This window comes from Ostrinia nubilalis, chromosome 7 (genome assembly GCF_963855985.1).
Source record: "Ostrinia nubilalis chromosome 7, ilOstNubi1.1, whole genome shotgun sequence".
NCBI classification, from domain to species: Eukaryota; Metazoa; Arthropoda; class Insecta; order Lepidoptera; family Crambidae; genus Ostrinia; species Ostrinia nubilalis.
This window is the reverse complement of record NC_087094.1, coordinates 11,553,796-11,573,782: the sequence shown is the minus strand read 5'-3', so window position 1 is coordinate 11,573,782 and position 19,987 is coordinate 11,553,796. Positions and strand designations below refer to the sequence as shown.

The following is a 19,987-nucleotide window of genomic DNA, read 5'->3' as shown; positions in this document are numbered from 1 at the left end:
TAGGCTCAAAAAAATGTCTGTTTTTTATTTACTTTAGAAAAATAATACGGAATAGTGCCTCTTTTCTCTATAGTTGTGGTATTAATATGATTTTTTATAGAGTCCTCACCCGCAGGGGGCATTGTGTGCATAGTTAGTAACCAATTTCACAAGCCTGATTACCCAATAAATGTTATGTGAGGGAAAGTTCATTAATTTCGTAGTAAAGCAAACACGGAGTCCCCCATTTTTAATTGGCAGAGTGAAAAATGTGCGCTCCGATTACCCAGCCCTGGCATTCATTGGACGCAAATTGCCATGGATATTCTTAAATTAACAACAAACTCACTTGCCTTGTGATAAATTGAAGTTATTAATCAAAAGTTCCAGTAATAAATGTAAAAACAAAAGAGCAATAGATGGATAGCCATTTCTTGCGGTTTTTATAATGAAAGGCAACGTTTAACTTGAATATTGTTGTATGTGATGTAGTAATTTTAAATAAGTCTTTTTAATTTAGAAGTTTGTTAATTATTAATTTTATCTACTTACTTAAGTACTTTATTGTTCAGTTAAAAGTTCTGGGCAAAGCTAAAACTTTAGAAGCAAAAAATATAGAGAAAAATCAAGGTTTAAATGATGTTCAACCGATCAAGCTTCCCAATCCCAATTAAACCTATTTATTATCATATCAGCGGTCCCGGATTCTAATCCTACCAGTGTCTGTCTGATGAGCACAAACAATTTGTATTCGAGCCATGAATAGTAGTTTCCTATGAATGTTTATAGGTACGAGCTTTCACTCTGAAACCGGTTTGATAAATTAGATTTATTTAAGATATTGACTTAATGTCCTTGCGGATTTGGTATTAATATAAATTAGGTAGGTACCTCACTAAAAGTTTTGGAAATGAAGACAGTGTAACAGTAATAATGATGATAGACTCGTAGTCAGGTCTCTTAATAGTATGCAAATCAACTTTATAAGTTAAATGAAGACCGACATCTCGGCTGAAATAGAGGTTAACATTGATTTAGCCACAAATTCTGAGTGCGATGAGAGGGTACCTTGCGGGAGTATCCACCCTCTATAATGGCTAATGGATAAGTAAAACAACTTTTATTGTTCGCCTAACAACATAAACTGAAATTTAATCAACCATACACTTGAGGTAAAAAGGATAAGTGCCTAAATAGGTATGTACGTGTTAGTTAGGTACGTTTGAAAAGTTGCAATTAGATGGCAGTTAATTTAAATAGGTATATTTTAATACCTATTTCAATTTATAAAAAAAACTCGGTTTGTCTCTTTTAAATACCAGCGAGACTCCTGCTAACTAGGAAGAAACTTCTCTTTCACATGGTTTTGCCTAAACTCATTTCTAGTTAGAATTACCTAAGTGCCGGAACTGTTAACTAGTTTTACTGAAAACGTCCTAGACTAGTGCGCATTCACTTAGCGAAGTGCAAGTTCCAATCGGCTGTTAATCGGTTTAGTTCAGGCGCTGATCGCTCTCTCCTGAATTCTCCTGAACGCTAAACTGAACGCAATGGCGTTTTCGCACCATGAAATGTGATGCTATATCCGCATACGGTGCTTAATTGTCCTAGTCACAAAAACAACCACTATTTGTTTCTTCGAGAGCAATACAGTGTTTCATTACGTGGTAGCATAATCAAAATTGATTGCTATTGAACAGTGTGCCATGTTTCAGTTTTAATAAAGATAAAGATATTTATTTACATAAACATGTGTGAAAACATATTACAAAGCAACATGATTTGGTCTTACAGTTTTAACAGGTGATAGGTACAACATGTTTTACCAAGATATTGGCATGTAAATGATATGTCAAGTAAGAATGTCAATAATACATTAAAATCAAAGGTCAACTTCGGTTTGTCCAAGCAACTACACTCTGGAGGATTTGATGAGTGCTGCTGACAACGCCACTCTTGTGGCGGAGTTATGGGCTGACACTGTGTAGGTTTGTTGTCGACACGAAAAGAAGAAGAATCAAAGGTCTATAGAAGGCACAGTCAATAGCATATCTATAGTTTATTGCCAAATAGCATGTATTACAACTAATATAAAATACTATGTATTTGCCTTGACATGCCCTCGTACGTACCTACCTCATAATAATTTAATTTTCCGCCAGTGTCTCTGAAGCATCAAGGTATCTGTCATCACTGTTTCAAATTACTAATGGGTAATGTATCCAATTAATATGCTCTGTTAATGTTGAAATATGTGTTTAAAGTGTATTTTATTTAAAAGTCCTATTATGTCTGACAGATAAGGTCCCATGAGCACATAATTAGATTTCTGTTAAAAGCAAATTACCCAACGTTAATCAAAAATGACTCAGGATAGCCGCTCGCCCGTACCTACACTAAACTTTGCATATTTTGCGTAGATTAGTTAAATTTTCTTTGGATTACTTCAAAATTTGGGCAAAGTAATAAATCAAAACATGTAGGGAAACTTCAAAAGGTAAATCTTAAGTAACTTTCAGATTTATTTATAGCTTATCATGAGCAGGTTGTATACTGACCGCGATTTTTTTGTAGGATACCTATTACAGTAGCTTGATATTAAATCAAACTATAATTAACTTTAATTTTTGAATTGTCTATTAAATTACAAATGTATAATTAAAAACGAAATATATAATTGCTAATTAATATTTAGAATTTAATTGTGAATGGTCATTCTTACTTGATGCCTTCCCAGTACCTTCAAACTTCCATGTAGCTACGAAGTCATATGCGCTACGAAGCGTTACGAGGAACTCTACGAGAGTATCGCGTTACGAGTGTCGATATGCTACGCCGTATCTGCTACGAGGTTACAATTTCAAAGCTCGTGAGACCGAAACCAGTTGATCATTGATGTAATCATATATTTAGTAGGTACCTATATGAATAGTGATAAAGAAAATATATTGGAGACAAATTATTAATCAATTTGCTTATTTTTGACGGTACATTTAATGTTTGTTGTCTGCAGACTAACAATCAAAGCGAAGTGTCCTATGGAGCTACGCAACTTTCCCATGGACCGGCAATCATGCCCTCTAATCCTTGGCAGCTGTGAGTATTATGAATGACAACTATAACCTTAATTGTCATTTTACTTCATAAGTAGGTAGTTTACTACTTTTATTAAGGAGTATTATTTAACTGTTATTTTAGTTTTACTTGAATCATTATTGTCAGTAACACAACAACGAATTATTAGGAATCTAAGCTACAACCATTAAAGTTAAAAAGCACTTCTTGAAGGTTATTTGCTGTCGAGCATTCTCACTTTAGAAAGCATGCTTAACGAACTACACTCGGCATCAAATAAATCGCACCTCCCGCTACAAGCACTTATCAAACGTATGCATCCCCACTTTCCACCAACATTGATACCATTTGAAAATCTAGTTCATAACTTCATTTCATTAAAGGAAAGGTTTTTACCCCAAAAATGTGTCTTTAGAAGGATCCAGAGTCACTTTTTCAAAAAATAGGTAGTTACGTTTGGGCCAACTTTTATGACTATAAAACTGTTAAGTTGGGATTAATTGCTATCCATCTGTTAAAAAGGACACGTAAGATCATTATTTGGTTTTATAACCACAAAAATTGGTCTACTTGGGCCCATAGATGAGCCCCAAGTGAGGACTTTTTTCAAGTCACATTTATGGTACCTGTTAATTGTTTATAAAAAAATTAAATGTGTTTTTCTTTAAGTTTGTTTATTGGGCTTTCAAATAACACCAATATTGTTGGGGCACCATGATTGTGTCAGAACAAAATCTTTAAAGTTCGCGTCGCGGAAGGTGCGGTTTATTTGATGTTGAGTGTAGTTATTTTAGTATAAAAGATAATACTTTTTATATTATGTGACTTTATTTTTAACAGACGCCTACTCAAACCAGCAGTTGGTATACCAGTGGCAGAATTCTGAGAGCGTGAACTTCGTTCCCGGCATGACGCTCTCCCAGTTTGACCTCATCAGCTTTCCTTATAGAAACTTCACCTTCACCAGGAGAGAAGGTAAGATAACGCTGACACTTCAACACACGCAACAAATAAAGAGTCATATCTTTTAAAATATCTGGATTATGCTGTAATGAAAATAATGTTTTGGCTAGACTTGTTTAAAACACTAAATTAATTTTAATTTATGAAATTATACATTACACTAGCAGGCTCACGCAAGTGCTTATGTATACTTCTCTTCCATACACATACTTAAACTTGTTAGACATTTGAAAAGGAGTGATAATGCTTATAGATAATAATAATAATAATATCGTTGGACATTTTTCACACTGCGCCTCTAATCCCAAACTAAGCAAAAGCTTGTACTATGGGTACTAGACTAGACAACGGATATAAACATACTTTTTTTTTAATACATACATATTATTATACATAGTAACACCCAGACCCGTCACAGAAATTAAAATTCATAATTTCAATTTCTGCCCGGCCGGGAATCGAACCCGGAACATCTCGGCATAGTAGTAGTAGTCCGTTCTGAACTACTACACCAAACGGCCAGCGTATCATTGAGGTTTTTGCATGCTATGGGCTACAATGGATAGACCATTGTAGATGTAACCAATATTGTTCATAAAATTCCATTCGCAATTTACGAGTAGGCATGTCCGGGGTTAATAGAGCGTATCTCTCCCTACATCATATTAATTACCTACGACGAAGTTCTATTCATTTAGCAAGAAAGTTTGTTCGGTACAAACAAAACCAACCGCCATTATTACTTCGCCTGTACAAACAACGAGGACTTTTTCTCGCTTATGATGTCTTCCTAACACTCAAGTGTCTCTTAGACGATAAGTAACATGATTTTGGGTAGATCATAAGGTTTATATTCTGAAATTATTTTAAGTACCTAATGATGGTATTCTTGGTAGGTATATTTGAAAAAAGTAAATGTTAGGAATTTGCAGGTGAACTAATTTTAAGGATTGAAAGCAATTAACGCCAAGGTTTGAACAACGTATCCGTTTGTTCAAACTATAGACCAGATAATAGTCATCTTCAACTTCCAATCAATCTAGCGCTCGAGCCCCAGACAATGGACAACCTTTACCTAACACTCGCTGGGTAAATGTTTAGCCAATTCAATTAATTGAAAGACAGGCCCGCTCTTATGTACACGAGCTATGTACCTTACTTAAAAGGTACTTCGAGACATTCTTAATTATATTCTAAGAAAACTTGAAAAATGTGTTAACGCTATCAATATTGGAGGCGGGCGAAAGCTCTCGAGTTGCCGCCGAGCGCTCTCATAACAGCTTTCATCTCCACTAATCACTAGCGCGGGCCCCGGCTTTATCCGCTTACAGCTTAATGTGATTTCCTATACGCGCCCAGATATGGAAATATTATAGTTAACATTATTACCCAAATGTGTTTTATAGGGAGGCGTAATGTTGTTACCTACGGGTAAGTAGGAAAATCTTATGTAGCGTTCGTAATGGTGTCAAAAGCAAAGTGGAGGATCGGGCATAAATAATATGATAATGACCTCTCCCTTCGCTCTCTTTTTCCTACTTTTTTTTTCTTGAAACTTAAACTAAAAATACCTAAAAGCCCCGTGAAATTTCCTATGACACCTACAGTGATCGTAAAAAATCGTATAAGTCATAAGTACCTATATAAAAAGATAAGTTCTCTCTTTATTTTAGTAGATAAAATCGGTCCGTTCATGACATATGTACTTAATGGCTTCCCTAAGTACTATTATAGTTTAATAATGAGTAGGTACCTATACTTACTCATAAAAGGAGGTACCTACTTACCTACTTGTTTCAAAATATACCACCTACCTACTCAACTAAAAACTTCTATAGTCCTTGCACTCAACCCGTGAAATGTAGGTCTTAATATCGTCTTACCTATTCATTGAACTGAGCATGGCCCAATTCGTAATATTTCGTAAGAGTGTTCCAAGATCTAACATCTCTCGTTTATCGAAAATTCCAACGTCACATTTATGGTGCTTATCTCAAATCGCCTCCGAAAATAGACCTCAAATGGTTTCCTTCAAATATGATTTGCTTTTTTCGCGTCAGGAGCACATAAAGCAATATCAGACAAACAGTAGGTAGGTATCGCGATCCTCGGCCTGGCTCGATGACACGAATCGGCTTTTTTACGCATGAGATATCAACATTTGCTAAAACGGTTCACTGAATGTCTTATGAAATGGTCAATGATTTATAGAATCTATCAAACCCGATAAAACGAATATTCATTCACTGAATGGTCAATAAATATTAAATTCATACCGTGACCAGATCTGTATGTGTATGAATGGTCATACAATATTCTAGATTACAATTTATTAATTTATGAGCATATTAATAGATATGTATTCTACTAGGAGGTATTTATTTAGTTTTTAAACTAAACAGGTTTACCTGCTTGTGTTTCATCTGACAAATCATTCTTTCGGTTCGTTTGAAGTGAAAAGCCGAGTTCGTTTTACTCTATGTAGACGATACTGAATGCCAATAAATCGGATGCCTCATCTGTTCCAGGGGATTTTTCAGTGCTCCAGGTGTCGTTCAACCTGCAACGGCACACGGGTTACTTCCTCATCCAGGTGTATGTGCCCTGTATCCTCATCGTTGTACTCTCCTGGGTGTCCTTTTGGATTCATCGTGAGGTAAATAAATGGCTTTGCATTATTAATTATTTTATTTGAATATTGATTTTATTATGTTAATCATCGATCATAGATAAGTAAAACAAGTGCAATAAACAGTAGGTGTATCTATCTATGGTGTCTTTGACTTACTACATATAAGGTAACTCTTGTCGCTCTTCTTTTTGCTAAGCTGATACTATTTAAACGTGATGTTACTGTGAGCCTTGGTAGCCGTTCCTTACTACACACGTGCTTCTCTCGGTTTTCGGGTACAAGGAATCGCTTTTAGGCCTAAGTTGCAATGGTGATTGACCTGTGGCATGGACTAATCCTGTGGGTGTGTAACACGCAGCACGATTGGTGCGGATTTTACCTACTTACTTACTTAGTTAAAGTTCAAAATTACACGCAGCTTTTAAGGTTCAATACCGAGTTCGTGCAAGATGCAGTTTCCTTATCTAAATCTGACCGATGTTAACCAAATCTTAACAACAAATTACCCTGAATTGTTAAAACATCCTCTCCTAGCCTGAAATTACGTGCCTATACTGTCCCTACACCTACATAATTAAATAGTCCTTGCAAGAGAGTATGATGGGGATTTCTAAAATCCGACCGAAAGAATGTAGAGTCCCAAATCGATTGTAACAAAAACTTTATACACATGTAACTAAATGGTTCTACTCCTATTATTATGTTTTACTTGTCAGGCGACCTCAGACCGGGTGGGCTTGGGCATAACCACTGTCCTGACGCTGTCGACCATCAGCCTGGACTCGCGGACGGACCTGCCCAAGGTGCGGTACGCCACGGCCCTCGACTGGTTCCTACTCATGAGCTTCTTCTACTGCATCGCCACGCTGCTGGAGTTTGCTGGGGTGCACTATTTTACTAAGGTAAGTAAACTTAACGAATGGATGTAGCGTAGCCCTTTTTGTTACATAAATTGATCATGTTTTTTTTTTAGAAATAGGTAACTTTTACTATGGGAACAGCACCAAATTATTGTCAATATTTATTGCGTTTATTTACGAGCAGAAAATTTAGTTACGTTGCGACTCTACTTTTTCATAAGCAAAGTACGAGTACTTAGCTATCGTGAAAGTCAACCTGCTTCCTCAAATTTTGCGGCAAATGTAAACGAATTGTAGCTCCAAAAGCTTTTTAGGCAGTTATTTTTTAAGAATTTTTCCTTCTGGCTTTGATGATTGGTATAAAATTAACTGATTTCAGACAGGAAACTATGTATTTTATTCCAGGTCGGTTCAGGTGAGATAGTGATCGACGACTCGGAATGGGAGGAGCTGATAGAGGAGGTGGGGGGCGACGCGTTCGCGGCACGCCAGCTGGCCGTGCGCCGGCGCAGCTCGGCTCGCTCTGTCACCAACTATGTGAGTTACCACACTCTTTCGCAGGAAATATCATTAATAAAAAAAATAACACGTGGCAGTGTGCAACCAATTTTGTAAATTAGAAACGAGTAAAGAGTACCTACTACACTATTTATATGTAAGACTAGCTTTTGCCTATATGTAAACAGTAATACTGTAAAGTTTCAACAAAATCCGTTCAGTAGTTTTTGCGTGAAAGAGTAACAAACATCCAGACATCCAAACATCCAGACATCATGACATCCAAACTTTCGCATTTATAATATTAGTAGGATAGTAGGATAAAAATGTTATTAGTGTACTTAGGTAAGTTAAGGACTTGCATTTCCCCAATTGAATCTATATTTCTTGATTTCAAGCAATATCTTCAACGTCAGTAAATATTCGCGTCTTTCCAGAGCTTCTCCTTACCGGCGGCGAGCCACGAAGACGGCGGCGCGTCCCCGAGCTCGCCGGCGGGCGGCGGCGCCGTGCGGCTCACTATGGAGCGCACCACGCAGACCGAGACCCGCGTGCCGCGCTGGCGCCAGCTATTGTACTGCCTCGCCGGCGACGACCGCTACCGCCGCCAGAGACAGCTGGAAGCGGGTACGGACCACTTGACCTACTTCTATGTAGATGGAGCGCACCACGCAGACCGAGACCCGCGTGCCGCGCTGGCGCCAGCTGCTGTACTGCCTTGCTGGAGATGACCGCTACCGCCGCCAGAGGCAGCTGGAGGCGGGTACGGACCACTTGACCTACTTCTATGTACCTAGATGGTGCGGCGCACTATGGAGCGCACCACGCAGACCGAGACCCGCGTGCCGCGCTGGCGCCAGCTATTGTACTGCCTCGCTGGCGACGACCGCTACCGCCGCCAGAGGCAGCTGGAGGCGGGTACGGACCACGTGACCTACTTCTATGTAGATGGTGCGGCGCACTATGGAGCGCACCACGCAGACCGAGACCCGCGTGCCGCGCTGGCGCCAGCTATTGTACTGCCTTGCTGGAGACGACCGCTACCGCCGCCAGAGGCAGCTGGAGGCCGGTACGGACCACTTGACCTACTTCTATGTAGATGGTGCGGCGCACTATGGAGCGCACCACGCAGACCGAAACTCGCGTGCCGCGCTGGCGCCAGCTATTGTACTGCCTTGCTGGAGATGACCGCTACCGCCGCCAGAGGCAGCTGGAGGCCGGTACGGACCACGTGACCTACTTCTATGTAGATGGTGCGGCGCACTATGGAGCGCACCACGCAGACCGAGACCCGCGTGCCGCGCTGGCGCCAGCTGCTGTACTGCCTTGCTGGAGACGACCGCTACCGCCGCCAGAGGCAGCTGGAGGCCGGTACGGACCACTTGAGCTACTTCTATGTAGATGGTGCGGCGCACTATGGAGCGCACCACGCAGACCGAGACCCGCGTGCCGCGCTGGCGCCAGCTGCTGTACTGCCTTGCTGGAGACGACCGCTACCGCCGCCAGAGGCAGCTGGAGGCCGGTACGGACCACTTGAGCTACTTCTATGTAGATGGTGCGGCGCACTATGGAGCGCACCACGCAGACCGAGACCCGCGTGCCGCGCTGGCGCCAGCTGCTGTACTGCCTTGCTGGAGATGACCGCTACCGCCGCCAGAGGCAGCTGGAGGCGGGTACGGACCACTCGACCTACTTCTATGTAGATGGTGCGGCGCACTATGGAGCGCACCACGCAGACCGAGACCCGCGTGCCGCGCTGGCGCCAGCTACTGTACTGCCTTGCTGGAGATGACCGCTACCGCCGCCAGAGGCAGCTGGAGGCGGGTCCGAACTCTTAACCAACTTCTAGACTGTGTACTACGTCTAGCATAGAGTGCTACCATCCATGGTAGCTCTCTCTAGTGTGTTCTCCAGAATAAGGGGACATTGTGCCGAAGATCGTCTCACGCAAACTGAGAGTCGCCATAGTGGCGCTACAGGTAGTCGTTCTACTGCTAGAGGTAGATGAAACGAGTATGGGCCACTTGACCAACTTCTTCGCGTACCAAGACTACGAAACAATGCCTGACCGCCCCCTAACTCTAAAATGACAAAAATAGCAATAGGAAAACCAGATTCCACCAACAAAATTAAACAACTTTGACCTTAATGATAAATGGGGCCCTTGGGAATTGAGTTAAATTATACACGAAATTATTTTGTAAACATCTTGTAAAATTAAATTCTTAATCTTCTGATTTCCCTGAAGACGATTAGATATTTATATTGTGCTTGAATCAAACAAATAGCTTACACTCAACAACCTCATAATCGCAGTTCGGATGAAGACTGAACGACTTTTTTACTACTGAAATACACTTGCAATAGGAGCTAGGGGACTAATAATATCACTATCAACCAATGGCATTACACGGCCATTGGCACGATCTCCCTAGTTTCATCCAACAACTTGACATCCTCGGTCCATCGAACATGGATCCATCCCTATCCTATCTCCGACCCTGCTAACTACGTATATTGTAATTTCCAGGCAGTCGTGGCCACATCAACAGCGTGTCGCACATCGACAGGGCTGCCCGAGTGCTGTTTCCTGCTTCGTTCGCGCTTCTCAACCTGTTCTACTGGATGATCTATGCGTTCTCCAGTGCCGACTTTGCTTGGAGCGACAACCCTATCAATACCCTTTCTCATTAATTGGGATTAGGAATGTTTTAATTGTCAATAAGGTTCAAAATAGTAGTAGTAAACTATATTTCGCATTTGCGACTTCCGTGAAAAATAAGGAAAATCACGTGAGAACTATTATGTAATTTAAATTAATGAAATGATTTACTAAAGATTAATAATAAAATAATAGTGACATACTTTATCTTGTTCTTATCTACCAGGTAATCTAGAGATAATTAAAATAAAACTCGACAATCGTGAATCTATTTTGTTTTTAATTACGGAAAAAGTGAAAAATGAAATAGAGACAGTTCATTGAGCAAGGTAATGCACGTTTAGAAAAAACTATATTAGCTTTTACCGAGGAACATTATTTAAAGTTGCTGAAGACATTACTGTGCCTACTAAGTACACTACTAAAGTAGACTGAATGTGTAGAATTAGACCTTTCGCGTAAGATTCTTTAGTCATTTGTTTTTAGGAATGCAACAAAACGGCATTCTCAATATTCAAAAGCTTTCACATAAAATATTTACAAGTACAAAAGGTTTTTGCGCATTTTAGATAAGAATATTGGTACGTGTATCAGTAAATAGGAATGGTAGGCTAAGTCTTGCATGGCACTGATTTCAAAAGGCCTCTAGCCTCAAACAGTAATCATTCAATTTTAAACTAATACATAGGTACAAATAGCAGTCACTTTCAAGCACACTACGATTTCAAAATACTATATAAATATTCGTACATTTAATTAATAGGTCTCTCAATATTTCGCTGAGAATAAATAATAAATATAATATTTCCCATTTTCGATTTATTACAATATCTTCGTTTTGATTTAAATTACGTACAACATAAATTAACATCAAAACCACGTACAACTATATACATTTCAATAAATAAAACTGTCCATAACTCGTACACACAAACAGAAAAAATAATAATAGGGGTTACAAAAGTAACATTATTAACATACCTATCAGAAATTATAACAACTTGACTATAAAATATACGCAATGCTTAATTCATGATAAAATAAGAGTTCAAATTTTTAAAATTCAAATAAATAAAGGTATACATTTTACATAACATAATTTGTTTCAAACAAGCTGGCTTAAAGGACTCAAAATTACATCAGTATAGTAACTTACGTTATATAATAATAACGTATTATACAGGGTGTTTGGTAAATGGGTATATGAGCCGACACTAGCCCATGTTAACATGGTCATATAAATGGTATGGTGAAGTCAGAAATTTGATATCATCATTTTATTTTTTTTAATTTTCATACAAAATATTTTTTATAAAATCCGAATTATATGAAAATTAAAATAATTAAAATGAAGATATCAATTTTCTGACTTCACTATATCATTTATATGACCATGTTAACATGGGCTAGTGTCGGCTCATATACCCATTTACATAACACCCTGTATAATACGTAATAGTATACGTTCGTATAATTCTTGTATTCCAAAAAACACTAATCACAATTGAAACCATTTTCTGTTCCCTGTTGTAAAAAGAGTAACTTTATGTTCACATTGCTACAACCAAGTTTGTCCAGCAAGTAGCAACGTGAATATAACCTTAACATTTCTAACTTTTAAACGGCCCTCCTAAATGTTTCCATTACACCAGATCGATTGAGACAAATTATATTTACACATAGATATAATTAATATAAGTAGGATATCACAATTTATTCAAAAAGGGATAAAAAATCGGAATACATAATTAACTATAAGAGAGCTTATAATATTACACCTGATTTGGTCCAATATTCTGTAAATAGTCCATTATCTATTTAAGAAAATGCCAATTTAAAAATTTCATCTAGATTATAAAATAGACATTTTGAAGGCAATAGTTTAAATACAAGTGGAATGTATAAGGCTTTCGTCATAAGTTTGAAGATCACCGTTCATGTCAGAGAATAATGCATTCTAATTTACTTTAGGTACAAATCTTTTAGATTTAGTAACTTGGACAATCTAACTAGTTGGTTATTTAGAATACACAATAGGAATTAAATGCGTAGCAAATTCTAACAATGTTTGCCTTGGCTGCAGCACTATTTAATCTATGCAATTAACACAATTACCTTGTCATAAAAACTAGATTTATATTATAAGAAGAATCTTTTAATGGAATAAGATATTATAAAAAGCATTGAGTCATGTTTAGTTAATGAGTTCCAACCAATGTTTACTGATAATAACTTCATTTACAAATGCTGACTGGCTCTACTATGCTTTTTATAACAATATTCTATAGACATAAATCTAGCTAAAAGATCAATGGTCAAAAATACATAGATTACAATGAAATTGTGCTCTTTCAACAATATATTTTATGCAAGCAGTATATTTGTGCATGTATTTATTTTATTTTAAACTAAAATCGAAGGACGCGACAACACTAAGAAAAGTAACAAAACGGGTCAAAGAATAAAATATTACTCACACATCGACTACGAATAACTATTGGGTACAAATTTCAAACAACTATCAATACCTTACACATTATTACGTACAGTATGGTTGTTAGTCCAAATCTACCAACTACAAAATTTTAGTACCAATGTATTCGTTTATGCATATTCAATTGTATGTATAAATAAATATGTACTTATATCATAATTATGTACTTATAACCTGATATAATTTGCTATTCCCAAATGGGTCAATATTAATTTTTATATACAAAATATATCTTTTATGAATAACATTACAGAAAAGTGTATATTCGAATATACAGGGTGTCCCGTAATGCAACGTCAAGCCGGAACTGGGTGTTGAGGCAAGTTATGCTGGTTATCAGAAAAATATAAAAAAAAATCTATGTGGCATATTTTCAATATAATGGGCATTTAAAAAAAATCAAAAATTTCTACTCCAGGTGACGGTCTTTTTACTCGTGTTGCCACAAATCTTCACTTTTTCCAAATTTTTTTTTTTGTTATGTAACCCTGAATAATGCCTCTCTAAATTGTTATCAAAATTATAAAACCAGCTGCTCCAGCTTGGATAAAAAAAATACATTATTCCCAAAAATATTTTCAAAATAAAAATTTTGCCTAGTTTAAACTGACTGTACTGAAAAAAAAATGTACTACGCAAGTGTGGCATGTGACGTCATAATTTGGCGCATTTAGTAAGGATTCCAAAATGGTATAACACTTGGTAAATTCTTGCTGTAATTGTCGACAATTTTTGGTTTTTTGGAAATGATCCTATGGGGGTTATTTGCCAACAACCCACCATATATTTTACTCGGAATCCTATTCCGATTCTTAATCGTTAAGATTATTGTTAGGCAGTTCGAGTCAGGAAATAAAGGTAGGAAGAACACGGTGAAAGGAAGAATATTATTAGCGGATTGGAAATTATATTTAACAACAGGAATAGCAAGGGATTGATTAGGATACAATTATAGCAATAAAATTATTTAAATCTTAAGAGCAAAGCGATCGCGGAAGAAGTGTCACGACGACATATTTCAAATCTCTTCAACGGCGATGAGTGATCGGAGAACGGTGACCGGCGTTGAAGCGAGACGGCAGCATACGTCTTCACGGGTGTGCGAGTGACGCAGGTGTATTGTGACGGCCGCAGCACGCATGCGCCAACGATTCGTTCACGTTCCGTCAAGTCGGGGTTGGCCCAATCTCATAGGCGGAAGCGGATCGCTCCGAAATCTAAGGCGGTGGTCCAAGTTAGGAATGTGGCGGATGGCCGCCACAGTACTCCCCTCCGCAGACCGTGACTACGGTCGATAAAAATCGGGCAGCCGGACTCTTCGACCACTGGAAGTCCGCATGACGTCTTCTTCGGCTGGTTGAGCCGTCCTCTGAACTACTTTGGACTCATACGCTGCCTTGAGCCGGTCAATGGAGACATTGACATTCTTGGCGTTGACGTCCAAGGTGAAGTATTTAGGTTGTCGGCTGAGAACCTTGTAGGGGCCAGCGTATGGCGGCTCCAGGGCGCCTCTCACGCGATCTTGGCGAACGAAGACGTGGGAAGAGGTGTGAAGATCGCGCGGAACGTAGAAGGCCGAAGTGGAGTGCCAGGTGGTAGGACGAGGAGCAAGCTTCGCCATGCACGCGCGAAGACGAGTCGCGTACTGGGTGACGTCAGCTGTGAGGTAGTCGTCCTTGGGGCACAGGAACTGACCAGGTAGGCGAAGTGCTTCGCCGTACACCAGTTCGGCAGGAGAAGACTGGAGGTCTTCCTTCCAGGCACTGCGCATGCCCAGAAGAACCAGTGGCAGTGCTTCAGTCCACTGTGAAGCTGGAGCGTGGCACATGATCGCTGCCTTGAGCTGGCGTTGGAGTCGCTCGACGATACCGTTGGCTGCTGGGTGGTAAGCTGTGGTGCGGAGATGGCGCGCACCAACCAAAGAAGTGAGAGCCTGGAACAGGTGGCTCTCAAATTGGCGACCACGGTCTGTGGTTACCCGTTCAGGACAACCGAATCTGGCAATCCAGCCAGACACGAGGGCAGCAGCACAGGTCTCCGCGGTGATGTCCTTCAGCGGATACGCTTCAGGCCACCGAGTAAACCTGTCTATGACAGTGAGGAGGTACCTGTAATCACATGACAATGGTAATGGCCCTACGATGTCGAGGTGAATATGAGAGAACCTCGAGGAAGGTGGAAGAAAAGAGGATAGAGGAGAGGTAGTGTGCCGGGAGACTTTGCTTTTCTGGCATTTTAGGCATTGCCTAGACCACTCTCTACAGTCCCTGCGAATCCCTGGCCAAACAAATCTTTGTGTCACCAGTCGCACAGTAGCTGATCTTCCTGGGTGGTGTAAGTCGTGTAGCACATCAAAGACTTGCTTGCGGAACTCGGGCGTAATGTACGGACGAAGAGATGGCAGAGACGTGTCGCAGTAGACAGGCGTGTTGCTCGCCTCAGTGGCAACTCTTTGCAGTCTCAAGGCTGTTCCATGCTTGAGAAGCTCTTGCAGCTCTGGATCACTCTCCTGAGAACGTGCAAGAGACTCGTAGTCCACGGCGCAAGCTACTTCTTCGATCCGTGATAAGGCGTCGGCGACGACGTTGTCGCGCCCAGGAATGAACCTTATGTCGGTGGTGAACTGTGAGATGAAGTCAAGGTATCTGAATTGTCTAGGCGAACACTTGTCTCTGTTAAGCGAGAATGCGAATGTGAGTGGCTTGTGATCCGTAAACACAGTGAAGGTTCTGGCTTCAACCATATGCCTAAAGTACTTGATGGCTTCGTATACTGCAAGTAACTCTCGATCATACGGGCTGTACTTCTTCTGGGAGGCACTCAGTTTGTGAGAGAAGAAAGCCAAGGGTTGCCAGACTCGATCCTTGAGTTGCTGTAGCACGGCTCCGATAGCTACGTCAGAAGCGTCCGTGACTATGGCAAGTTCAGCAGAAGGGTCTGGATGAATCAGTTGTGTGGCTTGCGACAGAGAAGTCTTACAGTCTTCAAACGACTTCAGCATTTCCGGCGTCAAAGTAATAGGCTGTGAACCTTTGATCCGAGGGCCAGCAAGAATACTGGTGAGCGGTGCTTGGATCTTAGCGGCATTCGGTATGAAGCGTCGGTAGAAGTTGAGCATACCGAGGAAACGCTGAAGCTCCTTGACGGTCTTCGGTGGAGTGAAGTTCTGTATGGCTTCTACTTTAGTCCCCAGAGGCTTAGTTCCAGCTGCAGAGACTTGATACCCGAGGAACGTAATCTCTGACTGGCCAAGATTGCACTTCGAAGTGTTTACTAGTAACCCGTACTCTTTCAGACGTTCAAACAGCTGACGCAGGTGATCCAGGTGGACTTTTGGGCTGCTGGAGAACACCAGGATATCATCGAGATACCCGAAACAGAAGTCAAGACCCAGAAGAACTTCATCGACGAACCGCTGAAAGGTCTGCGCAGCGTTCCTTAACCCAAACGTCATGTATGGGAATTCATACAGACCAAACGGCGTGGTGATGGCAGTCTTGGGGATATCAGCTGGATTTACCGGAATCTGGTTGTATGCCTTCACCAGATCGATGGTGGAGAAGATGGTACATCCTGAGAGCTGGTAGGAGAAGTCATGTATGTGACGGATGGGATACCGATCTGGAATAGTCCTGGCATTAAGCGCACGGTAGTCGCCGCATGGTCTCCATCCATCGTCCTTCTTCCTCACCATGTGCAGAGCAGAAGACCATGGACTCTCTGAACGCCGAGCCGTACCACACGCAAGCATGTCCTCAAACTCCTTCTTCGCTGCTTGGAAGCGAACTGGATCAAGACGTCGAGGCTTGCAAGATACCGGTGGACCAGGGCTGACTTTAGAGTCACATTAGTGTGGTGCAGTGTGTTGTGCTTGGGTGGAGAACGAACGCCTGCTGGTCTGGTAATTTCTGGGAACTCACGCAGAAGTGCGTGAAACTCGGTCTCACCAATGACGGCTTTGACAGAAGCGATGTCGTCTGAAGTTCCAGAAGTAACAGCTGCTACGGACAGGGTCGTGATTCCATCAACCAAACGTTGGTTTCTGCAGTCCACAAGCAAATTGTAGTGGCTCAGGAAGTCCACACCGATGATTGGCTTCGAAACGTCTGCTATGATGAAGTTCCAAGTAAAATCTCGCCTGAGTCCCAAGTTCAGGTGTAACAGTGCAGGTCCATAAGTGTGAATGACAGAGTTGTTCGCTGCGACGAGATCATATCTTGGTCTTAGTACAGGGCGTCTTGATAGCAGATCGCGGGAAAACACACAGGTCTGAGCCAGTGTCTACGAGGAACTGCATTTTCGATGTGCGATCCGTAACGAAAAGACGGCCTGTTGCAGAGGGGCAGTCGTGGGCCGCTACTTCCGACCGCCCTTGAAGTTTTCCGAGGGGAAGCTGCAAGGCTGCTTACACTTCTTCGCCTTCGCACCGTAGGTGTAGTGGTAGAAGCAGTGTGGAAGGTCAGGCGGTGGTTGTCTTGGTCTGGAGCGGCTGCGTGAGCGATTGTAGTGGTTATTTTGAGATCTCGCACGTGATCGGTTCTTTGAATCCTCAAGCCTGCTAGTCAGCATAGCCACTTGCTTGGTCAACTCTGCGATCTGGTGTTGCATGTCACTGTAGGGAACTGCGGCAGAGGAAGTGCTGGCGACTTGCGGAGTTGACGGTGCGATCTCATAAACTTTATCAGCCAACTCGCCGAGTTTGTCCTTATCGAGGTCCATTTGAGAGGCGATGACCGTCTGGATGTTCTGCGGCAGCCTGCTGGACCACAGAGTAAGCAGGAAGTCAGAAGACACCGAGGGACCAGCCAAACCCGACAGGTGACGCAGGAACTGAGACGGCTTCCGATCGCCCAGCTCTTCGTGCATCAGAAGCTGCTTAATCCGTTTTTCCTGAGAAGCTGACAGTCGTTTAATTAGTTCGGACTTCAGCTTTTCGTACTTGTCCGCTAGAGGTGGGCTGGTGATGATGTCCTTCACCTCGATGGCATATTGGTGGTCTAACTGCGCGACCAAATAGTAGAACTTGGTCTCGTCCTTAGTTATACCCGATAGGACAAACTGTGATTCAACCTGGGCAAACCACAACGCAGGCTCCTCAGGCCAGAAGTGCGGGACTCTTACGCTGACTTTTAAAATTTCTTCATTGCCCATTGTTACAAATTCGAAAAATCGCTCACCGCTTATGACCACACCGCGGCCTTATCCTTTTGTAGAATTTTTCCAAACTTCGACTGCTTCGGAAATTCTCCTTTTTCGTCGTCGGGGCCACCAGATATGGGGGTTATTTGCCAACAACCCACCATATGTTTTACTCGGAATCCTATTCCGATTCTTAATCGTTAAGATTATTGTTAGGCAGTTCGAGTCAGGAAATAAAGGTAGGAAGAACACGGTGAAAGGAAGAATATTATTAGCGGATTGGAAATTATATTTAACAACAGGAATAGCAAGGGATTGATTAGGATACAATTATAGCAATAAAATTATTTAAATCTTAAGAGCAAAGCGATCGCGGAAGAAGTGTCACGACGACATATTTCAAATCTCTTCAACGGCGATGAGTGATCGGAGAACGGTGACCGGCGTTGAAGCGAGACGGCAGCATACGTCTTCACGGGTGTGCGAGTGACGCAGGTGTATTGTGACGGCCGCAGCACGCATGCGCCAACGATTCGTTCACGTTCCGTCAAGTCGGGGTTGGCCCAATCTCATAGGCGGAAGCGGACCGCTCCGAAATCTAAGGCGGTGGTCCAAGTTAGGAATGTGGCGGATGGCCGCCACAATCCCGTTTTTAACTTTATCTACCTTGGTTAAAAATTATTATTCTAATGTGCCCAAAATTCAAGTTTCTGTGACTGACTACCGTACAGTCAGTCACAGAAACTTTTGTCACCATGACGGTAATTAGTAGTTGACATACTGTGACAAAAGTCTCCCGTGTGTGCGCGCCGTTACTACCTGTTCTGCCTGCACTTGTACTTGGTAACAGGGATAATAAGGATATGAAGTTTCGGTTATGGATACGGTTACGGATATTAGAATAATATTATACCGGTTTTGGTAACGGTCACGGATATGAAATCATTTCAGATTATCCGAAAGTTTCGGATAATTTCGGTTACGGAATTATTAGAATTTTAAAAATGTAGGTATAATTCAAATAGCAAGATGCTGCGTGACCCACATAGCTACTTTATGTACCAACTAAGACGACACCTATGTATGATAAAGGTAAAACAGGCTGGCATATTAGATGGTGCCTGGGAATGCCAGACAAGTTGGTAACAAATGTTAAGATTTAAGGTACAATTCCAAGACGGGCCGCAGACCGCAAACTGCAAAACTCTATGAAATCAGCAGCGCGGCATTGCAGCTGCGGCGTGTATACTGCAGATTTCATAGAGTTTTGCAGTTTGGAATAATTGTACCCTTAGACTCCGCCTTTATCCGAAACTATCCGTAACTTTTGAATCAGTTTCGGTTACGGTTATGGATATTTTTTTTATTTCGGATATCCGATAGTTTCGATTACGGTTACGGATATCCATAACATCCCTGCTTGGTAAGATGGCCCTCTCCGTCCCGCTCATACCTTTTAAAATGGCTTCTCCACCTCATTTAAGCCAGAAACTTGAATTTTGGGCACATTAGAATAATAATTTTTAACCAAGGTAGATAAAGTTAAAAACGGGATTATTTCCAAAAAACCAAAAATTGTCGACAATTACAGCAAGAATTTACCAAGTGTTATACCATTTTGGAATCCTTACTAAATGCGCCAAATTATGACGTCACTTGCCACACTCGCGTAGTACAATTTTTTT

At 41.2% G+C, this 19,987-nt stretch overlaps 2 protein-coding genes across 2 annotated transcripts in view; one reads left to right on the top strand and one right to left on the bottom strand.

The window, feature by feature from the left end:
- LOC135073330 (gamma-aminobutyric acid receptor alpha-like) overlaps positions 1 to 10,856 on the top strand; it is a 45,490-nt gene extending 34,634 nt beyond the window's left edge. Inside the window, exons 5-11 of the mRNA XM_063967470.1 lie at positions 2,993 to 3,075; positions 3,895 to 4,029; positions 6,546 to 6,673; positions 7,366 to 7,551; positions 7,915 to 8,046; positions 8,445 to 8,634; positions 10,538 to 10,856. Coding sequence (XP_063823540.1) covers positions 2,993 to 3,075; positions 3,895 to 4,029; positions 6,546 to 6,673; positions 7,366 to 7,551; positions 7,915 to 8,046; positions 8,445 to 8,634; positions 10,538 to 10,701 — 1,018 coding nt within the window. The 3' untranslated portion in view covers positions 10,702 to 10,856. The remainder of the gene's footprint in view (positions 1 to 2,992; positions 3,076 to 3,894; positions 4,030 to 6,545; positions 6,674 to 7,365; positions 7,552 to 7,914; positions 8,047 to 8,444; positions 8,635 to 10,537) is intronic.
- A 6,663-nt stretch (positions 10,857 to 17,519) lies between these two features.
- Positions 17,520 to 18,314, bottom strand: LOC135073499 (uncharacterized). The gene has a single exon (XM_063967683.1). The coding sequence runs from the start codon at positions 18,312 to 18,314 to the stop codon at positions 17,520 to 17,522; it is 795 nt and encodes a 264-aa protein (XP_063823753.1).
- Positions 18,315 to 19,987: the final 1,673 nt, after the last annotated feature.